Source organism: Ovis aries, chromosome 14, assembly GCF_016772045.2.
Source record: "Ovis aries strain OAR_USU_Benz2616 breed Rambouillet chromosome 14, ARS-UI_Ramb_v3.0, whole genome shotgun sequence".
In the NCBI taxonomy this organism is placed as follows: domain Eukaryota; kingdom Metazoa; phylum Chordata; class Mammalia; order Artiodactyla; family Bovidae; genus Ovis; species Ovis aries.
In genome coordinates, this window is record NC_056067.1 from 60,894,422 (window position 1) to 60,915,151 (window position 20,730).

General features: G+C 43.4%; 2 protein-coding genes across 10 annotated transcripts in view; one reads left to right on the forward strand and one right to left on the reverse strand.

Annotated features, from left to right (window-relative positions):
- The window catches only part of LOC101109994 (zinc finger protein 160), an 82,269-nt gene that overhangs the window by 13,884 nt on the left and 47,655 nt on the right, over nucleotides 1-20,730 (forward strand). Inside the window, exon 5 of the mRNA XM_015100679.3 lies at nucleotides 2,736-2,743. Within this exon, the coding sequence (XP_014956165.3) occupies nucleotides 2,736-2,743 (8 nt within the window). The remainder of the gene's footprint in view (nucleotides 1-2,735; nucleotides 2,744-20,730) is intronic.
- On the reverse strand, nucleotides 8,262-20,049 carry LOC105613406 (zinc finger protein 665-like). 9 transcript variants are annotated; one of them, XM_060399095.1, is made up of 5 exons: nucleotides 20,017-20,049; nucleotides 18,340-18,454; nucleotides 18,167-18,254; nucleotides 16,578-16,704; nucleotides 8,262-10,605 (listed from the first exon to the last, which is right to left on the reverse strand). In XM_060399095.1, exons 3-5 carry the CDS (start codon nucleotides 18,179-18,181, stop codon nucleotides 8,564-8,566), a joined length of 2,184 nt encoding a protein of 727 aa, XP_060255078.1. In that variant the 5' UTR covers nucleotides 18,182-18,254; nucleotides 18,340-18,454; nucleotides 20,017-20,049; the 3' UTR covers nucleotides 8,262-8,563. The 9 variants fall into 9 exon arrangements, with proteins under 9 accessions (XP_060255078.1, XP_042087144.1, XP_042087147.1 ...); XM_042231210.1 differs by having other exon boundaries at nucleotides 19,886-20,049; XM_042231213.1 differs by having other exon boundaries at nucleotides 18,088-18,254; nucleotides 19,886-20,049.

Sequence of the window (20,730 nt, forward strand, 5' to 3'; positions counted from 1 at the left end):
TTAGTTAGGGAAATGCAAAACACAAAGTCAGTGAGATACCACATTATAGTTATTATCAGAAAGACAATGAATAACAAGCATTAGCAGTGCTGTAGAGAAAAGAGTACTCTTGGGCCTTGTTGCTGGTATTGTAAATTGGTGCACCATTTATGCAAAACAGTAATGAAAGATTCTCAGAAATTAAAAAACCTGTTATGTGAGCCAGGTTTCGTACTTCTGGCCATTTACTGGCAGAACAGAAAAACACTAATTTGAGAAGATATAGGCACTCTTAATAGTCACTGTAGCATTATTTCCAATAGCCAAGATATGGAAGCAACCTAAATGTCTGTTAATAGATGAAAAATTAGAGGAGATGTGTTGTGTGCAAGGTGCGTGCGCAGACACACACACACAGGAATATTACTCAGCCATAAATAAAGAAGTCTAGCCATTTGCAACAATATGGATGGATCTAGAGGATTATACTAAGTGAAAGAAGTCGGACGTAGAAAGACAAATACTGCATGATCTCCTTATATGTGGAATATAAGAAACAAAACACAGTGAAAACAGCTTCATAGATAATGAAGAACAAATGCCTGGTTGTTGCCAGAAGGAAGGGTGGTGTGGTTCCAGGTAAAAGAGATGAAGAGGATCAAGCCATACAAACTCCTAGGTATTTATATATGTCATGGAACTGTTATATCCTGTGTAAGGAAGATGTTTAAAAATATTGTGATAACATAGATAGATGGCTACACACATCATTGTAATTGTTTTTATAAAGCAAATGTTGCCTCATGTGTGTAGTACAGCCAAAATGAACAGTTACAATCAATTATATTTCAATAAAAGCGATTCAACCTTAGAAACCATACAAAACTAATGTATATGATTTTTAATATTTACTTGATTGAATTTTTGTTATTTATACTAAATCTGCAGACATCAAAAGGACAGTAAGGGACTATTACAAATACTCTACACGTATATACTTGAAAACATATGTGAAACGTATATACTTGAAAGCATATGTAAAGGTAGAAAGAAAAGTGAAAGTGAAGTCGCTCAGTTGTGTCCGACTCTTTGTGGCCCCATGGACTGTAGCCTACCAGGTTTCTCCGTCCATGGGATTTTCCAGGCAAGAGTACTAGAGTGGGCTGCCATTTCCTCCTCCAGGGGATCTTCCCGACCCAGGGATTGAACCCAGGTCTCCCACATTGTAGGCAGACGCTTTACCATCTGAGCCACCAGGGAAGAACCTACCCTAAATCACAGATGTGAAACAGATCATTTGAATGAATACTTTGAATTACCGAATTAATGTGTAATTTTTATCTCTGGAGGGATTACACACTACAGTATGAAATACAAGACTCTCCTTGATTATAATGAACAATGTCATTCAGATGCCCGCCAGAACAGCCTTTCTGTTTCTATTCATCATTGTTCATTCTGTTCATCATCACTTTCAGAGACTCATAAGGACAAGATTTGGGGTTTGAGAATTGGAGGACTACTGTATATGATGCTTTAGGTCACTAACCATTGCTCTAAAAAGAGCAGTGTTTAAAAAAATTTTTTTAATAGATGACATTATTCTTTATTTTTTGCTAAGGTGTTTATTTACCTCATTCCCTCATCTGTTTTATAATTGACATATATCAACTTTAAACTGTACAGCAGAATGGTCTGACTTACATGTATTGTGAAATCATTAAGTTTACTTAGCATCCATCATCTCCTATGGGTACAATAAAATGAGAAAAGAAATAATTTTTTTTCCTTTTAATGAGAACTGTATTGTTTAAAATACTTTATTCCACACTCGTGATGAATTACCTTCAAATACCTTTGAGAAAGACTTGTTTATATCATAAACTCAAATCAGTAATGTTTAAATGTAATTTCAGATTATCTATATATTCATTTTGAGGGTAGACAGTTTAATTTTAAAATTATAATATAGCTTAGCTCTTTTCTGTGTTAAATGTTTTGTCAAATGTGGATAACAAAGCCTGTAAGACATGAAGACATTGGGATTTAACTTTTACCTGAAGTATTATCATGTTTGTAGTATTTCTTAGGGCATTTTGTAGGATGTATATTCTCTTTAATATGAATTGTATATTAAGTAAAGCTAGATTATCAACTATCAAATAATGTCATTGCTACACTCACTAACTTTTATGGCAATATCTGTTTCTTAACATCTACTGCAAGGTATATGTACTCACATCCTTACATGTGAAAGATATCATATGCAGGAAATAGTAATCATTTTAAATATGGTAATTAGCATATTCAAATATTTTCACATACAAATAAGCAAAATGTCTTAGCATGGCACACTCGAATAGAAGATATATCCTTACATTTGTAAAAGATCTAGTGAGTAGGATAGATTTGGGATCTTTATAAGGTAGTTTACTCTGTATTATTCAATATTGCTAGCTGGTCATGGTGACAAGAAAGATATTTCAGCATGGAGTTGATAGTGGAACTTTTCAGCAAACACAGATCAATAGGAGAAACTGACTATAGGCATTCATGAGTCCATTTTGTTCCTGATCAGTTTTGTTTTTAATAATTTAAAGGCAGCAAAATGGGCATATTCACAAGAAAAGGATATTTCCTCAATGGCAATAGATTTTTAAACATTTCCTGTAATATTAAGAAACAGATGTAAATTATTAGTGATCCAAAATGTGAAAATACAGTGATCTCATTTGACCTGTGTATATATATTAAACCCTATAAGGTGACTGTCCCCTCAAGTCCTCTCTGTACAGTTGTTAAAGGATAGACTGTATTTGTTACTGACCTGGTTCTTGGACTCTTTAATCAGTAGAAATTGGTAAAAGGCCAGGCGAGGAATTCAGGCAGAGCTTTATTGGAACTCCCTTGGAATGCAAGGAGATCCAACCAGTCAATCCTAAAGGAAATCAGTCCTGAATATTCACTGGAAGGACTGATGCTGAGGCCAAAACTCCAATACTTTGGCTACCTAATGCAAAGAACTGCCTCATTGGAAAAGACCCTGATGCTGGGAAAGATTGAAGGCAGGAGGAGAAGGGGATGACAGAGGATGAGATGGTTGGATGGCATCACCAACTTGATGGACACGAGTTTGAGTAAACTCTGGGAGTTGGTGATGGACAGGGAAGCCTGGTGTGCTGCAGTCCATGGGGTCGCAGAGTTGGACACGACTGAGCAACTGAACTGAACTGCAGCACAGGTGAGAACAAGAAACAGGTGACTTACTCGCTCCCTGAGGCTGGGTGAGCTGTCTCTTAAACTGGGTGAAGGTGGGGGCAGAGTAGGAGCAGATTGGGTGGGTCCCCCTAGCTGGTCTGCCCAACCCCTTGGTGGTGCTGTGGGCAGGGGACCATGTTCAGTACCCTGATTTTGTTCTCCTCACCTCAGAAGTGGCAGTGCCAGTTGGGTTTTGGTCTTTTAGTATGTTATTCATAATTTGTCACAGCTGTGCACATAAGCAGTTATTTTTAATAGCTTATCGTTTCTTGGTATTAAAAAAAAACTTTTAAATATATTTTATTTAGTTATTTTTGGCTGTGCCCTGGGTCGTCTTTACTGCTTGGCTATTCTCTAGTTGCAGTGGGTGGTGGGAGCTACTCACTAGTTGCAGTGCACAAGTGGAGAAAGAATCTCAGTGAAATAATTTAAAAATACAGAGTGGCACAAACATAGCTGCTGATGTGGAAAACACTGTAAAGGGGTCAACTCAGAAATAAGCTCAGTCATTTCTTGTTCCAGGTGCCCTCTTCTCTGACCTCTACTCCATGCCAGAAAAAGCAAAGGAAGGGGTGACCTGCAACTGAGTGAATCAAGTCACTGCCCCCCACTGAATAAAAACTGCAAATGGAAGTTATCTTCTCAAATAATTACAAGATGCACAAGACCTATAGACAGGTGTTTTGTAATTCGCACCCTCATCTGTATGATTTAAACAAATTTTAAGTGTACTAGATTCTAAAAACACAGCTCCTACATCACAACTTAGTTATCCATATCCAAACAGCTGGAGCCAGTTACCCACTCCCTCTACCTGCACTACCAGGTTATTCCATTTCGTTCACCTTATCTGTCTCCCTATTCTATCCTTGTGTCTCTTTTTGCTCCCCTCTACCCTCCTGCTGTTTCTCCCCTCCTATTTCTTCCCTCACATCTGTCCTGCCCCACTCTTCAACTTGTTCCCCTCCTCTCTTGCACTCTTTTCCCCCAACCTGACTGCCCTCAATCTCCATTATTTCTGGTCCTTTCTTCCCCTAACTCTCCTACACCTGACACAGGAGGGAAGGGAACAGGGCACAACCCTTAAAAGAATGACTCAGTCGTTAAGCATATGACAAAAACCAGTTATAACTAGTTAGATCCAAGATGGCGGAAGATTTGACTGCCAACAAACCTTGAACTTCATGCTATGCTCGTCGTGACATATTAGTTAAGTGACATGCTCATAGGTGCTATGACAGTTCTGACGCCAACCGTCAAAGGCCAGAAAGTGGGAGGTGGGGAGGTGGCCCAATTTCCAGAAGTCTCCATCTCTCCCTTAAATAGCTTAAATAATTACTCCACTCTCTAGTCTGTGAAATTCCTCAGCCCCTAGAAACTAACCACCTTGTATTTCAGGGTCGCTTTCACCTTCTGAGACTGCATTCTCCCTATGGAACTTGGATTATCACAGGGCCTCTCTCTGAGATGACCTACTTTACAGCTGTGGAATGTGTGCGGGCATGCGCATCGGCTCGGTACTGTCCGACTCTTTTGCGACCCCCATGGACTTGTAGGCCGCCAGGCTCTTTTGTCCATGGGAGTAGCTGGCAAGAATACTGGAGTGGGTTGCCATGCCCTCCTCCAGGGGATCTTTCTGACCCAGGGATTGAATCCACGTCTCCTAAGGATTCTGCATTGGCAGGCGATTCTTTACCACTGGTGCCTCCTGGGAGGCCCTGTGGAATGTGCATCTCAATAAATCTACTACTTACCTATCACTTTGCCTCTTGCTGAATTCCACCCGCACTGCGATGTAAAGAACCGCATCATTAAGTCCTGAGACCACGTGTGCAATATTAAGACCCTGGATTCCAGTCCAAATTGGGAGTGTGGTTTCGCTTCTTTCTCCCTAACACTCTCTCCTCACTCTCTGGCACCCCAGGGTGATACGTCTTTCCTGCTCTTCCTCAGCTCTTCTTGCCACTAGTCCTCTTTCTCTCCCAGCACCAGGAGACTCTGAAGGCCACGGTTCCAACTCTTATCTTCTCTCCCGACACCCTGTGTGAAGTTCCTGGTCACTGCTGCTCTCTAACCTCTGGAGAGCGGGCTCTTTAATTTCTCTGTTTCATTCACCTGCTACATTCAATCAGGACTTATTTGCTTTCACTTTATCTTCTATTTCTTTACAAGTCCCTGAGCCTTCTATGTTCTCATCGTTTCTCCCTCATGCTTTTCTCTTTCTCAGTCGCTCTGTATCTGCTTGATTCCCTTTGCCCCAAAATTTTAAGGGGTGGCGACTGAATAAGATGTCCTGGGACCCAAAGGGACCGTTTTCCAACTGAGTTGAATCTGACACAGAACACTGGAGTCACACGGGCAGGTCCTGGCAGCACCCTGCGGTAGGGTGAAGGGACGGGCTGACAGGAAGGGGAGGCCTGTGGAGCCGAAGGACCGGCGAGGACAGCGGGGCTGGGAGGGCGGGGGTCTCAGGACTGGGGTGGGCTCTCCAGGATCCCAGGCCCCCGGAGAGGACACTGCCTCTCCAGGAGCGGGGCGACCCGGCTCTATCTTCAGGGTCTGACAGGGCTAGACGAGTGATGCCGTCGTCGAATTAACTTTGTTCTCTTAGCAGAGGATGATGGAGGCGGAGGTGGCAAAGGATTTAAAGCAGGAAAATGTCTCGAAAGGCGGTGTTTACGTGGGTCGAGGGCAAAAAAGCGAAGGGCTCAGGGACCCGCCTCAGGGTGATTTTAACCCAAAGGAAAACATAGTCGAATCGAAAGGTCGACGTGTAGATTTCCTGGGGGCAGAGGACCGGATGCTAGGATTTAAGTTCCTGAAAGCGAAGTCAGGGGTACCGCGCAGCACCGATTTACACAAGAAACGAGAGACTTGATACAGCGTACCCGACTTCTCATTCTCCGGTTCCGCAGGGAGCTGCCTGGGCGGTGCTGCGGTGCGGCCTCCGGGGCGGGGCCTGAGCGGAGTGCTATCGGCGAGCGGCGGGGCGAGGAGGGAGCGCCGGGCGGCTGGGGACGGGAGGTCCCTCCCCGTACCTTGAAATTGCTAATTTTAACTGTCTGTCTGGAAAGAGGACTGAGGCGCAGGTCCAAGCTAGAAAAGTGTTAACTCTTGCTGCCCAGCGTGACTTGTGCTCTGCCCTACCAGCTTCCCTGTCTTGAAGACACTGCGCGTGCGCATAAGGACTGTGGGCGGGGCCTGAGCAGAGCACTACCAGCAAGGGGCGGGGCGTGAAGAACCCGGGCTTGCGCTACGACTGAGAGGGAGGGACGAGAGCCGGGTAGAGGTGTGGTGTTCACGTCCCTTGGATTCCCTCCCAAGTTTACCTTTTCCAGGTTTAGACATGCTTGAGGGTCTTTGTATCTTACGATAGGATGGCTTCCTGCTTAGCTTAAGTTACTGCCTCTAACAAGTTTTAAACCCTTACAGTTGTGTAAGGGTTGTGTAAGGGCCACTTATTTTGGAAATTTCTTTTTAACAAGTTGAAAACAGTTCAAGTCAAAAGCTATTTTTGCCAGCGGTTGACCGACCGTTGGTCCTGAACTGAGAAAACTGCGATCTCAGTGAGGAGTAGCTGTGGGGCGGTAACTGGATTCAGAAACATTGCCTGCAATCAAAATTAATTTAAGCAATTAAATTAAAAAGAACTGGAGTTATCTGTGTAGGGTTTACAAATTAGAATATGAAATACAAAACTCTCAATGGGTAGAATGGACGATATAATACTAAACGCTACAGAACAGCATTTTTTTTCCAGAATTTTTCTCCATGGAAGGGTCTAGGCAGCCAGGAGGCTTCTCCTTTACTTTCCTGATTTTAGGCTCTTTTTATTTCCGAAGTGGGTCTACTCAGCCTCAAGCAGCTACGCCTTGGAAGAGCTCACTGCGGTCCCAGCTGAACTTACTCGCCCATTGTGCTTGGTGAGGGTGAGGACTGTCCCGGTGGAGGACCCTGCCTCTGCCCTCCTCTGCTGTTCCTGGCCAGATCCCTTCCCACTCTTCCAGGGCAAAGGACCCCTGCACACATCAACCCCCTAAAGTGAAGGCCGCACCAGAGGGTGTACTAGTTTCATTCTGTGTTCTTCTCATTAATTTGCTGACCATGTGTGGAGTATGTAACTACAGTCCAGGCTTGTCTGCATCAAGAATAAAATGGTAAGCCAATGGAATACACTCTACCACCTCATCTAGGTTATTTTTAAAACATGGAGACAAACACCATCCTCTGTCACTTACAGTCATGCAAGTCAAATACCCCAAAGCAACGGCCTGGTGTGCGGACTCGGATTCTCCCCCAGACCCACTGCTCTCCCCGATGCCCCCATCACACCAGCTCCACCTTGTCTCCGAGTGGCTCATCATAGCTGGAGAAACACAGCCCCGAATTGACTGTTCTTGATTCAGGTTCCTGGCTGTTCCCTCACATTCCCTGTGTGTCTGCTCCATACCTTTCCTGTGGAGCTCCTCAAAAGTCCACCTCCACCTCTCCCATCTTTTTTTTTTTTTTTCAAAGACCCTGTTTATTGTCCACTGAGCTCCTGGAGCAAAAGAAGAGATCTCCTCCAACTGCCTCAACAGTCTGCCTCAGGACCTGTGTTCTCTCCTCAGTATTGACTGTGAATAGCCTGAACCCACCTCTAGCTGTTGGTGATCCTGAAATTGTGCCTTTATGCCAACTCCACTCTGTGTCGGGACAGCATGGCATTCTTCCTCCTCTGCTAAACACACACACAATCTTACACACACACACACACCCTGTAAATCTTTTTATGCACTCTATTATCTTTAAAGGGCTTCCCTGGTGTCTCGGATGGTAAAGAATCGGCCTGCAACGTGGGAGACCTAGATTCAATCCCTAGGTTGGGAAGATCCCCTAGAGGAGGGTATGGCAACCCATTCCAGAATTCTTGCCTGGGAAATCCAAAAAAGCCTGGCGGTCTACAGTCCATGGGGCTGCAAGTAGCTGGACACAACTGAGCGACTGAGTACAACCACAAAAGTATACATTTTTGACAAAGCTGATCACAGGAATCATATTTATAAGGTTTCTCTCTAGTAAGAATTTTGTTACATTCCAGAAGGCTGAAACTTTGGCTACCCTTTGCCAAAATTTTATTTGTGTGGTTTCTTTTAAAGATGTACATTCTGCCACCAAATAAATATTAGGCACAGTTACAGGCTTTGCCACATAACGTATGTTTTAAATGATTTCTCTCCTTAAGGGGGGTTCTCTGATTTTAAGGTCTGACTACCTACATACATTTTATCTCAATCATTATATTTGTAAGATTTCTATTATTAATTTTTCGATGATGCCCAAAGCTTCAGCTTTTAATAAAAGCACTGCCACATAGATTAAGTTTATAATGTTTCTTTTCGGTATGTATTTTCTGATGCCTACCCAGGTTTGTAAACTGAGTAAAAGCTCTGCCACACTCATGACACTTGTAAGGTTTCTCGCCAGTATGAATGATCTTATGTCGATTGAGATGCGAACCATCTGTAAAGGCTTTGCCACACTCATTACATTGATAAGACTTCTCTCCAATATGAGTTCTCTCGTGACGCCAAAGTTGTGAATTTTGGGTAAAAGCCTTATCACATTTATTACATTTATAAGGTCTTTCTCTTGTATGAGTTCTCTGATGTGCTACAAGGCTTGAATGCTGGATAAAAGCCTTGCCACATAAACTGCATTTGAGTTCTCCAGTGAGAGTTTTCTCATGACTACAAAGTTGTGAATGTTGGACCAATGCTTTACAGCACACATCATATTTGTAAGGTTTCTCTCCAGTATGAGTTCTCTCAAGATCCCAAAGCTGCGAATGTTGGATCAAAGGCTTTACACACACATTGCACTGACTCGGTTTCTTTCCACTGTGCCTTCTCTGATGCCTACTAAGACTTGAAACTTGGGTAAAAGCTTTGTCACACTCATCACATTTGTAAGGTTTCTCTCCAGTGTGGGTGGTCTTATGTTGAGTAAGATTTGAATGTTTCGTAAAGGCTTTGCCACACTCAGTACATATATAAGGTTTCTCCCCAGTATGGATTCTCATATGTTGAGTAAGGATTGACCGCACAGGAAAGGCTTTGCCGCATTCATTACATTTGTAAGGTTTCTCACCAGTATGGATTTTCTCATGAATCCAAAGGAGTGAACGTTGAATAAATGACTTACCACATTCTTTACACTTATAAGGTTTCTCCCCAGTGTGCAGCCTCTGATGACTTGCAAGGATTGAATTTCGACTGAAGACCTTGCCACAGACATCACATTTGTATGGTTTCTCTCCTGTATGGATTATCTGATGGTTCCTTAGGGCTGAGTGCACACTAAATGCTTTGCCACACTCATTACATCTGTAAGGTTTCTCTCCAGTATGGACTACCTTATGTTGAGTAAGATTTGAATGCTTCCTAAAGGCCTTCCCACACTCATTACATCTGTAAGGTTTCTCTCCTGTATGGATTCTCTTATGCTGAGTAAGGCTTGAGCGCTTCCTAAAGGCTTTGCCACATTCATTACATTTGTAAGATTTCTCTCCAAAGTGCACTGTCTGATGACTTACAAGGACTGACTTTCGACTGAAGGCCTTGCCACAGACATCACATTCATAGACTTTCTTTCTTGTATGAATCAACTGATGTCTAGTGAGGTTTGAGCACTGATTGAAGGTTTTGCCACACTCTTTACATTTGTAAGGTTTCTCTCCTGTATGAATTCTCTGATGACACGCGAGGTGTGAATTTCGACTAAATACCTTACCACATACATCACAATTATAAGGTTTCTCTCCTGTATGGATTAACTGGTGTCTGCTGAGGTTTGAGCTGTAAGGAAAGGCTTTGTCACATTCATTACATTTATAATGTTTTTCCTTGTATGCTTTCTGGCCTTGTGTCAGTATTGAAGGGTGAATAAAATCATTCCCATACGGATTAGAAATGTTGGTTTGGACAACAGGAGAAATTGTCTGCAATGGTAAAAATGAGGTGCTACTGTTGCTACTCTTGTCAGCTTCATTAAATTCATCAATTTTCTCTTCACTTTTAAATATACACCATTCATCCTGAAAGCTTAATGCAAGCTTATTTTCAATAGGTTTGTTTCCTGGATCCCTTCTACCATGTTGATTTTTTCCATCAGTGAGATTTTCATTATTGTTTACAGACAGTCCTTTGTCATTTCCTTCATCATCTGTCCACTGACACTCAAAGACATGTATATTTTCCTGGATTTCCATGAAGTAAAAATCTCTGATTTCATGACTTTCATATCTTCCCAACATCATTCTCTGGAATACTCCTGTATCCCTGTTTGCTTTTTGTTTCAATTTCTTGATCACATGTATATGAGAGACAGCTACAAGATATAAAGAACCATAGGTATCCTATTAATTACAGATGGTAAATAAATGTTTCATATTGAAAAGGTGATATTACACCAAAGGCATTACCAATCCTGGACAGTTATTAAACTTCCCAACCATGACCTTCAAGTTTTCAGACACAACTAAAGAAACAGGATCTTTTATTAAAGAAAGAATAATTGCAAGTAATTCAAGTTAATTTTAGGGTAGCCTAGTCACTCAATGACAAAATCACTTACATTGTGCAAACTTACGTTAGCTCTCAAAGAAAGGATATTTTCCACCGTGACCTCAAAGATCACATATCTTTTGGCAGTAAACATATTGCTGTCTCATAACTGAGGAGAAAAATCTACTATACATATTTTATGTATAATTACTATACATATATAAGTACTAAAGAACAGTCAATGTATTGTAATGCTGCTGCTGCTAAGCTGCTTCAGTCGTGTCCGACTCTGTGCGACCCCATAGACGGCAGCCCACCAGGCTCCTCTGTCCCTGGGATTCTCCAGGCAAGAACACCGGAGTGGGTTGCCATTTCCTTCTCCAATGCATTAAAGTGAAAAGTGAAAGTGAAATCACTCAGTCATGCCCAACTCTTAGCGACCCCATAGACTGCAGCCTACCAGGCTCCTCCGTCCATGGGATTTTCCAGGCAAGAGTACTGGAGTGGGTTGCTGTTGCCTTCTCTGATTGTAATGCTAAATAATCCAAAACAAACTTTATCTAATAAATAATCTAAATAACTTGTAGTTTAAAATTGCAAAACCATTGTAGAACTGAGAAAATAAAACAATTTATAAGAAAACAAAATATTTATCTTAATACACATTATATATCCACATGTACCCACTGAGAGAAGGCATTTTACAACATTAAGAGATGCTGTGTATCAGATATATTGCATAATGCATGCTCAAAGATCATCTATAAATCACAAAATAAATTGAAAATTATTCCAGTAAACCATGATAAAGTCAGCATATATAATAAGTCACCATATTACAGAAAATTTTTACTCTGCAGAACTCTAGACATTCCCCCTTAAGAATAAAGAAAGAACTTATATTCTAGAAGGAGCACACAATATGAGAGCTGGGAGTTATATAGAAATCACCGACTTATGAACTATCACGTCAGGAAAATACATAACATTATAAAAAAAACTGGAAAAAGAAGTCAGAAGTCACAATTATGATTTCATGACTGCAGCTATATCACAGTCAACTAATAGAGAAATTCCCTGTCTATGCACTGCCCTTTAGTTATCCTGGTCACACTGGCCCAAAATCATATGTGATACATTGCATGTGCTTTGAGAATTTATTAACGAAGGTCAGAGACAACACTGTTGAGAACATATTGGAAAATAAAAACATACACAGGAGCTTCCCTGGTGGTCCAGTGGTTAAGAATCCACCTGCAATACAAGGGACACCAGTTTGATCCCTGGGAAGATCCTACATGCCATGGAGCAACTAAGCCTGTGCACCACGAATACTGAACCCTAGAGCTCTAGAGCCCAGAAGCTACAACTTCTGAAGCCCAAGCACCTTACAACCACTATTTTAAAAATAAGGAGAGCAGACTCACAGGATTTATGTATCTGACACCAATGTACACAGGAAGCGAGAGAAAGACAATCTGAACCTGTATTTGCAGAATCAGAAAACATGTTCTTGAGTACAACTGGCTATTCAGGCAGCACACATTATAAAATACTACAATGAATACCAGGAGCTGAGAAAGAAATAATTCATGGGAGATAATAAGAGCTCTAACAGTCACACTTGGCTATCCCTCTTGGAATTGGCTTTTGAGTCATCAGCCCTGTACATACTGATTTAGGTTCTGTCGGGAGAAAGTTGTTCAGTGGATGAACATGCGTGCATATGTGCTCAGTCATGTCCAACTCTTTTCGACCGCCATGGACTGTAGCCTGCCAGTCTCCTCTGTCCATGGGACTTCCCAGAAAAAAAAATACTGGAGTGGGTTACCATTTTCCTTTTCCAGGGGATCTTCCCAACCCAGGGATCGAACCCACATCTCTCCTGCATTGGCAGGCGGATTTTTTATCACTGTGCCACCTGGACTTCCATAGAACTGCACAAGAGTGACTAGAATACTGACCTTGGAAGAAAAGAACTGGCAGGCTCTGAGACTGAATTCAGAGCCTCCCAATATCCAGAGCTGCCCTCAGGAGGAAATGCAAAGCAAAACCACAGTGACATACCACCTCACACCTAGCAGAATGGCCATCATAAAAAAGTCAAGAGATAGAAAGTGGAGGTGAAGATATGGAGAAAAGGCAACCCACTGCAATACTGGTGGAAATGTAAATTGGTGCAGCCACCATAGAAAAAGAGCATGTAGAATTCCTCAAAGTATTTAAAAAAGAAAAAGAAGGACGACCATAAGATAGCAATCTCACTTCTGGGAATACACTGAAAGGAAATGAAAGCACTCTCTTAGATATTTGCACTGCTCTGCTGTTGCAGCATTATTTACAATAGCGAAGACATGAAATAAAGCTAAGTGTCCAACAGTGTGTAAAGAAATTTTAAAATATTATACATACAATGGAATATTATTCAGCAAAAAAAAAAAGTAAATCCTGCTATCTGTACCAATACAGACCTTCATGGCATTATGCTAAGTGAAGTAAGTCAGGAGAGAAATACAAATACAGTTATGACCTCACTTTTATCACATATATATGGAATCTTAAAAACAAAAGCCAAATGATTAGAAAAAGAGAGTAGAAGAGTGATTGCAGGGGCAGGGGAATATTATTACATACAGTGGAATATTATTACATACAGGGGAATATTACTATATACAATGGAATATTATTACATGCAATGGAATATTATTACATACAGGGGAATATTATTGCAGTTTTAGTTATAAGGTGAATATGTTCAGATCTAATATACAGCATGGTGACTACTGTTAACAAAACCGTCTTATATACTCAAACTTGATTAGACAGTAGACGTTAAATGTTCTCACCACACACACACACACACACACAAATTGTAATTATGTGACTTGATGGATGTGTTAAGTGTGTTCTGGTAATTATTTAGTAATATATGTATATCACATCATCACTGTACACTTTACATTTATACCATGTTACATGGATTGAAGTGAAGTGAAAATTAGTCGTGTCCGACTCTTTGCGAAACCATGAACTATACAGTCCATGGAATTCTCCAGGCCAGAATACTGGAGTGGGTAGTTTTTCCCTTCTCCAGGGGATCTTCCCAACCCAGGGATCAAACCCAGGTCTCCTGCATTACAGGCGGATTGTTTGCCAGCTGACCCACAAGGGAAGCCCAAAAATACTGGAGTGGATAGCCTATCCCTTCTCCGGCAGATCTTCCAACCCAGGAATCAAACCAGGGTCTCCTGCACTGCAGGTGGATTCTTTACCAGCTGAGCTATCAGAACTCATGCTTTGATCTGTGTCCACATAACATATGTGGATTACATGTCAATAAATATGGGAAAAAAGAAAATACAAAGGAGTGCACAAAAGAAATCCCGGTTGACCATGTGAATAAGAATTTAAAAAAAGAGAGAGAGAGAAAGGAAGAAAAGATTGGGAAAAAAAGATCTCAGGAGAACAAAACAGAGCCAAAGCTAGAGAAGGAAGGAAGAAAAAGATTAAAGGAATTAAGAGAATAAAAAAAACTACAACCACAAAACTCAAAGTTGGTTCTTTGAAAAGAAAGACAAAATTTACACTCAGCAAGATTAAGAAAAAAATCAGAAGATTCAAATAGCTAAATGAAAGAGGGAACATTACAACTGGTCACAACTGATTCTACAGAAATCAAAAGAATTATAAGAGAATACTATGAGCAATTCTGGCTTCCAAGGTGGCACGAGTGGTAAAAGAACCCACCTGCCAATGCATCTGATGGAATCAAGAGAGACCAATAGAAAAAGACTATCCCATTCTCCTCAAAGTCAAGGAAGCAAAGAATTCTCAGGAGCCAGATGATGGAGTGTAGATGGTGATAAACACTTTGCCTTGGTCTGTGTGGGAGCTGCTGTAGCACCACTGAGCGTGAAAAGATAAACTTTACATATTGTAGGACAGAACAAGTCAGCTGCTGCTGCTGCTACGTCCAACTCTGTGTGACCCCATAAACGGCAGCCCACCAGGCTCCCCCGTCCCTGGGATTCTCCAGGCAAGAACACTGGAGTGGGTTGCCATTTCCTTCTCCAATGCATAAAAGTGAAAAGTGAAAGTGAAGTCGCTCAGCCGTGTCAGACTCTTCCAGACCCCATGGACTGCAGCCTACCAGGCTCCCCCATCCATGGGATTTTCCAGGCAAGAGTACTGGAGTAGGGGAACAAGTCAGGGAGGAGAACAATTTTCTCTGAAAATTCACAAGAAATAAACTTCTTTTTTCCCATAGACATCTCCCACTTAGGGAGAGTTTCCCAAACACTATTAATGGTGCGGTTTCCTCACTGCCCTTCTGAGCTCCGACCTGTGTTGGCACCTTTGATACATTCCCATTTGTTTACTTTTTTTTTTTTTTTCTATTTTCACTTCATTCTCTAGAATCTAGAGTTCTTTCCCTTGCTCTAAGATGGAGATAATGTTCAGAAACAGAAAAGAACAGCCTTCCCTGGGTGGTGCAGTGGATAAGAATCTGCCTGCCGATGCAGGGGACACAGGTTCAATCCCTGGTCCAGGAAGATCCTACATTCCTTGGAACAACTACGCCCTTGCGCCACAACTATCGAACCCGAGATCTAGAGCCCATGAGCCACAACTACTGAAGCCCACTTGCCCTAGAGCCTGTGCTTTGCAATAAGAGAAGCCATTTCTTTCTGGGGATGTGCTGGTCCCCAGTCTGCCCAGGACCGTGGGGATGGCTCCGGGGCTTGGGAAAGCCAAACAGCCAAGACTCAAAGCAACCTCCTTCCCATCTGGGAGGCTGGGTGTCCTCATGCCTCTGGCTTCTCTGTCCCAGTGGGCAGAGCCTAGAGCCCACGGCCCCCAAAAGAGAGCTCTCGGCAGACAAAGCCAGTGGCCGAGCCTTACCTGTCCCTCCTGGCCTGCCGGCCTGGAGTCGTGTGCCCGGGCCTGTCAGTATTTATTGCCTCCATATGTACTGTCCTCTGGGCCCGCTGGCCTGCCACCTCTGCTCCCAGGCTTGGTGCCACCATCCCCAGAGGGCCCTCCCTGGACCAGCCTGGACAACCATGGGACCAAGCTTGCACAGCTGGAGCCGTCCCCTCTGCCTGCATCCCACCCTACCCAAACCTTCGTTGGTCAGGTCCAGGCCTAGAATGCACAGGGTCCTGTCCCTGATTCTTCTTTTCTGACCAGGAAATAAACTTCCCCTTAAGAGAGGAAAAAAAAGAGAGAGAAGCCATTTCAATGAGAAACCTGACAGCACAAGGAAGAGTAGCCCCTGCTCGCGATAACTAGAGAAAGCCCGAGCAAAGCAGTGAAGACCTAGTGCAGCCAAAAATAAATAAATAATTTAGAAGAAAAGAAAAGAACTCCCAGCTCCTCACTCAGCTGAGGAGTGAGGACATTACAAGGGGGAGGTCTGGGAAGATACTTCACACATTCATCCACTGCCTCCTTCTGAACGCAGAGGGAACATCGTAATATGCGGGTCTCGAGCTCTCTTCCTAGAACTACTGAATCAAAAGCAGAGGGAGAGAAAACAGGGAATTCAGGATTTTACAAGTTTGCCATTGGACTTCGTAAATACTTAAGCTCTGGAACAACTCCTAATGTATCATGAAATGTGCATATTTCTGAAGAAATGGTTAAACTCCTGATGCCAATCACAAAGCTTTGCATGTCTGAGTCAACAAGGCTTTGAGGTCAGTCAAGCAAAACAGGGGCTCCCAAGAGGCACAGAGGGAAAATGCAGAGATACCCCAGGGTAGATCCCAACTTCTAGAGGAAAGTGATCCTCACCCACTGAGAGCAGGTTCCTGTAGGTCTCCAGCATCACGTCCCTATACAGGGCCCTCTGAGCAGGGTCCAGGCATTCCCACTCCTCCTGAGAGAATTCGATGGCCACATCCTTAAAGGTCAAATGTCCCTGAAATAAAAAATATATCTCACTGAGGGACTACAAGGAGAGTTCTTATCTTCACACAAAATGAGGAGAGAGGATCAACTGGGTTGGAGAATAGGTTTTGACAGATTCCAGTACAGGCATTTTGAGCAAGTTATGTGCCTCGAATTTTCATTTCTTTGCTTCTGTAAGAGAATATGATACCCTCCAAATCAGTGCGGATGACTGATTTCTGTGGATGATACATGAAATATACAAGCAAAAATGAAACACAGGTTGGCTACACAGGAGAGTCTGATATTCTGTTGTACACACTGAGTGGGATTCAATATGCAGATGAGCTAGTGAGTGGTGTCCTGAGAGATGAAAAAGTTCACAATAACTTTACAAAAAGATCGAGATTTAACATTGAGATGAGGATTACAAGAGAAATGACAAAAAGCGTTTCAATACTTCCTATGTGCTAAGCATTACTCTTAATGCTTTATGTGTATTGACAGTTACTACATGTATTAACATAGAGGGTTCCCTGAGAAAGTTGAAACAAGTACAAGGTGAACCTGTGCAAATGCATAATGTGTGTACACATCCACACATAATGTTTCCATTTTTACTCCTATTTAAATTATTAATGTGACAGTGTAAAAAAATTAAGATATAATCTCAATTGCTAAAAAATAAAAAACTTACTATAAAATGATGTCTTTTATAAAAGCCATGAACTTGGACATGCATGCATGTACACACACATGTAAATATCCAATTCACTAAAACGAGAGTAGCTGTTTCAACGTATTTTGGGCAAGTTTTTAAATTATCATTTTTACTTAATGTAGTTCAGCATCTCTGGGACAAGGAAAATGTTCTAATCTTACATAATTTAGTTTGTCAACATTATTCTACAGTAGGTTAGCAAAGAATGAGTACAAGCATGAATATATAATACTTCAATCTCTGTAAAATACATATAACTCAAAATGCAAATATAATTTTACCCATTTAAATCCAGATAAGTAACTATTAACAAAAGCCAGAGTTTGTTTATTCCACTAACAAAATATTGATTCAAAATTGGAAAGGATATTAGTGGTATACAGGGGCTTCCCTCATAGCTCAGTTGGTAAAGAATCTGCCTGCAATGCAGGAGACCTGGGTTCGATCCCTGGGTTGGGAAGATCCCCTGGAGAAGAAAATGGCTACCCACTCCAGTAGTTTTGCCTGGAGAATCCCATAGACAGAGGAGCCTGGCAGGCTGTCAATGGGGTCGCAAAAGTGCAAGAGTCAGACACGACGTGGTGACTAAACCACCATTAGTGGTATATATTAAAACAGTAGGGTTGAAAAGTTCTTGAATTAAAAATTGGAAAAAAAACAACAACACTTTTATTGAGCAAGAACATACTTAACCATCAGAGAAGACTGGTAATTCTGAAGCAGGGCATTTTGGAAGGACCGACAAAATGATCAACTGAGGATATGACTTCACCTGAGAAAGAGCCATTCTTGACCTCTTTTCTTTCCTCTTCTGCCTCCTCTGGATTTCTTCCTCAGAGGTGAATCTTTCGAGGTCAATCCTGAAAGTTGAAAACAGGCTGCTTAAGGCTTAGAATCAACATCCCCTTTCCTGTGCCACAACCACACACACAGGGAAGACCTCACCATATGGAAGAGAGTCCTCTGCTGCCCACTGTCGCAAGAGGTGCGTGTAGGCACCCGCCAGGACTAAGGCACCCATCTTCCTGCACACAGCGCTCCCATGGGCTCAGCCCAGAACCTGTTTTAACAACATCACAGGAATATATTTCCCTCTGCCAAATAAATCCATTGCCTTCATTCTTCCACAGGTGAGATCATGTTACTCAATTCAACCCACGCATGCACATCTCAGCCTCAGCATCTGTGTGTCCCAGGAAACCTGAGTTAAGATGCTATGGTACCCACACCATTTCACGCAGCCCACATCATCCATAAACCCACTTGCAGATGCTCCAGCCAGAACAGCAACATCCTTTCCGAACAGTTCCGTACACCCAGTGATCCCACAACTATGCCTGGGACACACACACACACACACAATTCACTGGGCTCATCCAGAGGCCCACACTTGCTCCCACAACTCTCCTGCAGACCCCAACAGGCTCCCCTCCATTTTCTCCATTTTTCCTCCTCTCCTCCACGCAAGCATGAAGAAACAGAGCTGAAAGGCATAGAGACCTCTGGGCACGAGCACTCTAAGAGGAACGCACAGAAGCTGCAAACCCAAGGACTCCGAGTGTCCAGGAATGGAGACCAAGAAGCTGACCCTTCTGGGAAAATACTGAAGGGGTTAGCTTGGAAATAAGCTCTGAGGGAATATGCTCATTATGAATAGAGGGGCTCTGTTGGAAGGTTTGAGGTCAATCAGCCCATTCTGCATCACCGGCAGAGAACACAGAAGACAGACCTGAGGGGAACATCCACTTAGTACCTCACTATTTTAACAGATCGCATAAAATGGAAGACAACGGAATATTAGACTGACTAAACTAGGTTTCAACTGCTAAAAAAAAAATCACTGACATCCTTACCAAGTACTCACTGAAACAGGCCCTCGCCCGTCCTCTACGAGGCCATCTGTCCTCACTCATTCTTATTTCCTCCTTAGTTTTCCTACTTTTCTGTGAACCGCTGTCTCGGCTTCTCCTGATCCCCCTCGCCCACATATTTACAGGGATATCGACCGAATAAGATGCCTGCCTAGCGGAAGAGAGCATTTTCCAGCGAGAAAGCTGGGTGTCACGGGGCTGACCCATGTCACCTCCCCCCACACGCGGACGGGGAAACGTCACTATGAAGAGGCCTGCGCGGCAGAAGGACCGGCCCGACGCGAGGACAGAGGGGCTGGGAGGGCGGGGGTCTCAGGAGCCGCGAGGGCTCCCCAGAACCCCAGGACCGGGGAGAGGACGGGCGCGGCCTCTCCGGGAGCGGGGACGGGCGCGGCCTCCAAGGCGAGGTTATGGGGGACGAGGAAGGGGAGGAAGAGGAGAGAGCGAATCCATGTTGGGGGAGAGGGCTTTACGCGGGTCAGCAGGGGCGGTGGTCAGTAAAGGATTTTAAGCAGGAACATAGAGCGAAGAAAACCAAAGGGCGGGGCGGGGATCCAAGGCACCGAACTCGCCTCAGAGAGATTTGAAACGCCCCCCGTGACGGCGACGTCTGGACTTACGGGGCACAGAGGGGTAGGTGCGGTGATTTTCAGGTCCCTAGTTACTCCCACACCCTGAGGAAGGGTTGGTCGCGCGGCTATGAGGCGCAAATTTACACGAAAAACCAAGAAACAACGCGCCGCAATATGACCTTCGCTCCGCGATCTTCACTTCCGGGTCCGTTGCCAGCTGCGCACGGCGGGGGCGGAGCGCGGCCGGAGAGGGGCGGGGCGTGGGACCAAGGTCCGCGCGAGGCGGGCGAGAAGGCAGGAAAGGGGCGGGGCCTGCGCGTCCCTCCGCTTCGAAGGCGTAGCTCTCTGTGTTAGAAACGCTTGAGAATCTTTTGCGTCTCTTGATGATGCATCGTTGCTCCCTGCTAAGAGATTAAGTTACTGTCTCTCCATCTAAAGGAAGTCACTCCTGAATATTCATTGGAAGGACTGAGGCTGAAGCTGAAACTCCAATACTTAGACCACCTGATGTGAAGACCTGACTCATTGGAAAAGACCCTGATGCTGGAAAAGATTGAAGGCGGGAGGAGAAGGGGACGACAGAGGATGAGATGGTTGGATAGCATCACCGACTCGATGGACATGAGTTTGAGTAAACTCCGGGAGTTGGTTTTGGACAGGGAGGCCTGGCGTGCTGCAGTCCATGGGGTCGCAAAGAGTCGGACATGACTAAGCCACTGAACTGAACTGAAGATGTTTTCCTCTAACGCTGAAAACGGTTTAAGTCAAAAGCTTGTTTGTGCCAGTCAGTAGGTTGCACTCAGTCCTGTGACACTGAAGCAATTCAGCGGTCTGAGATCTCGAAGAAGGATCTGTATGTGGTGGTGGTTAGATCCAGAAACATTTCCTGCGGT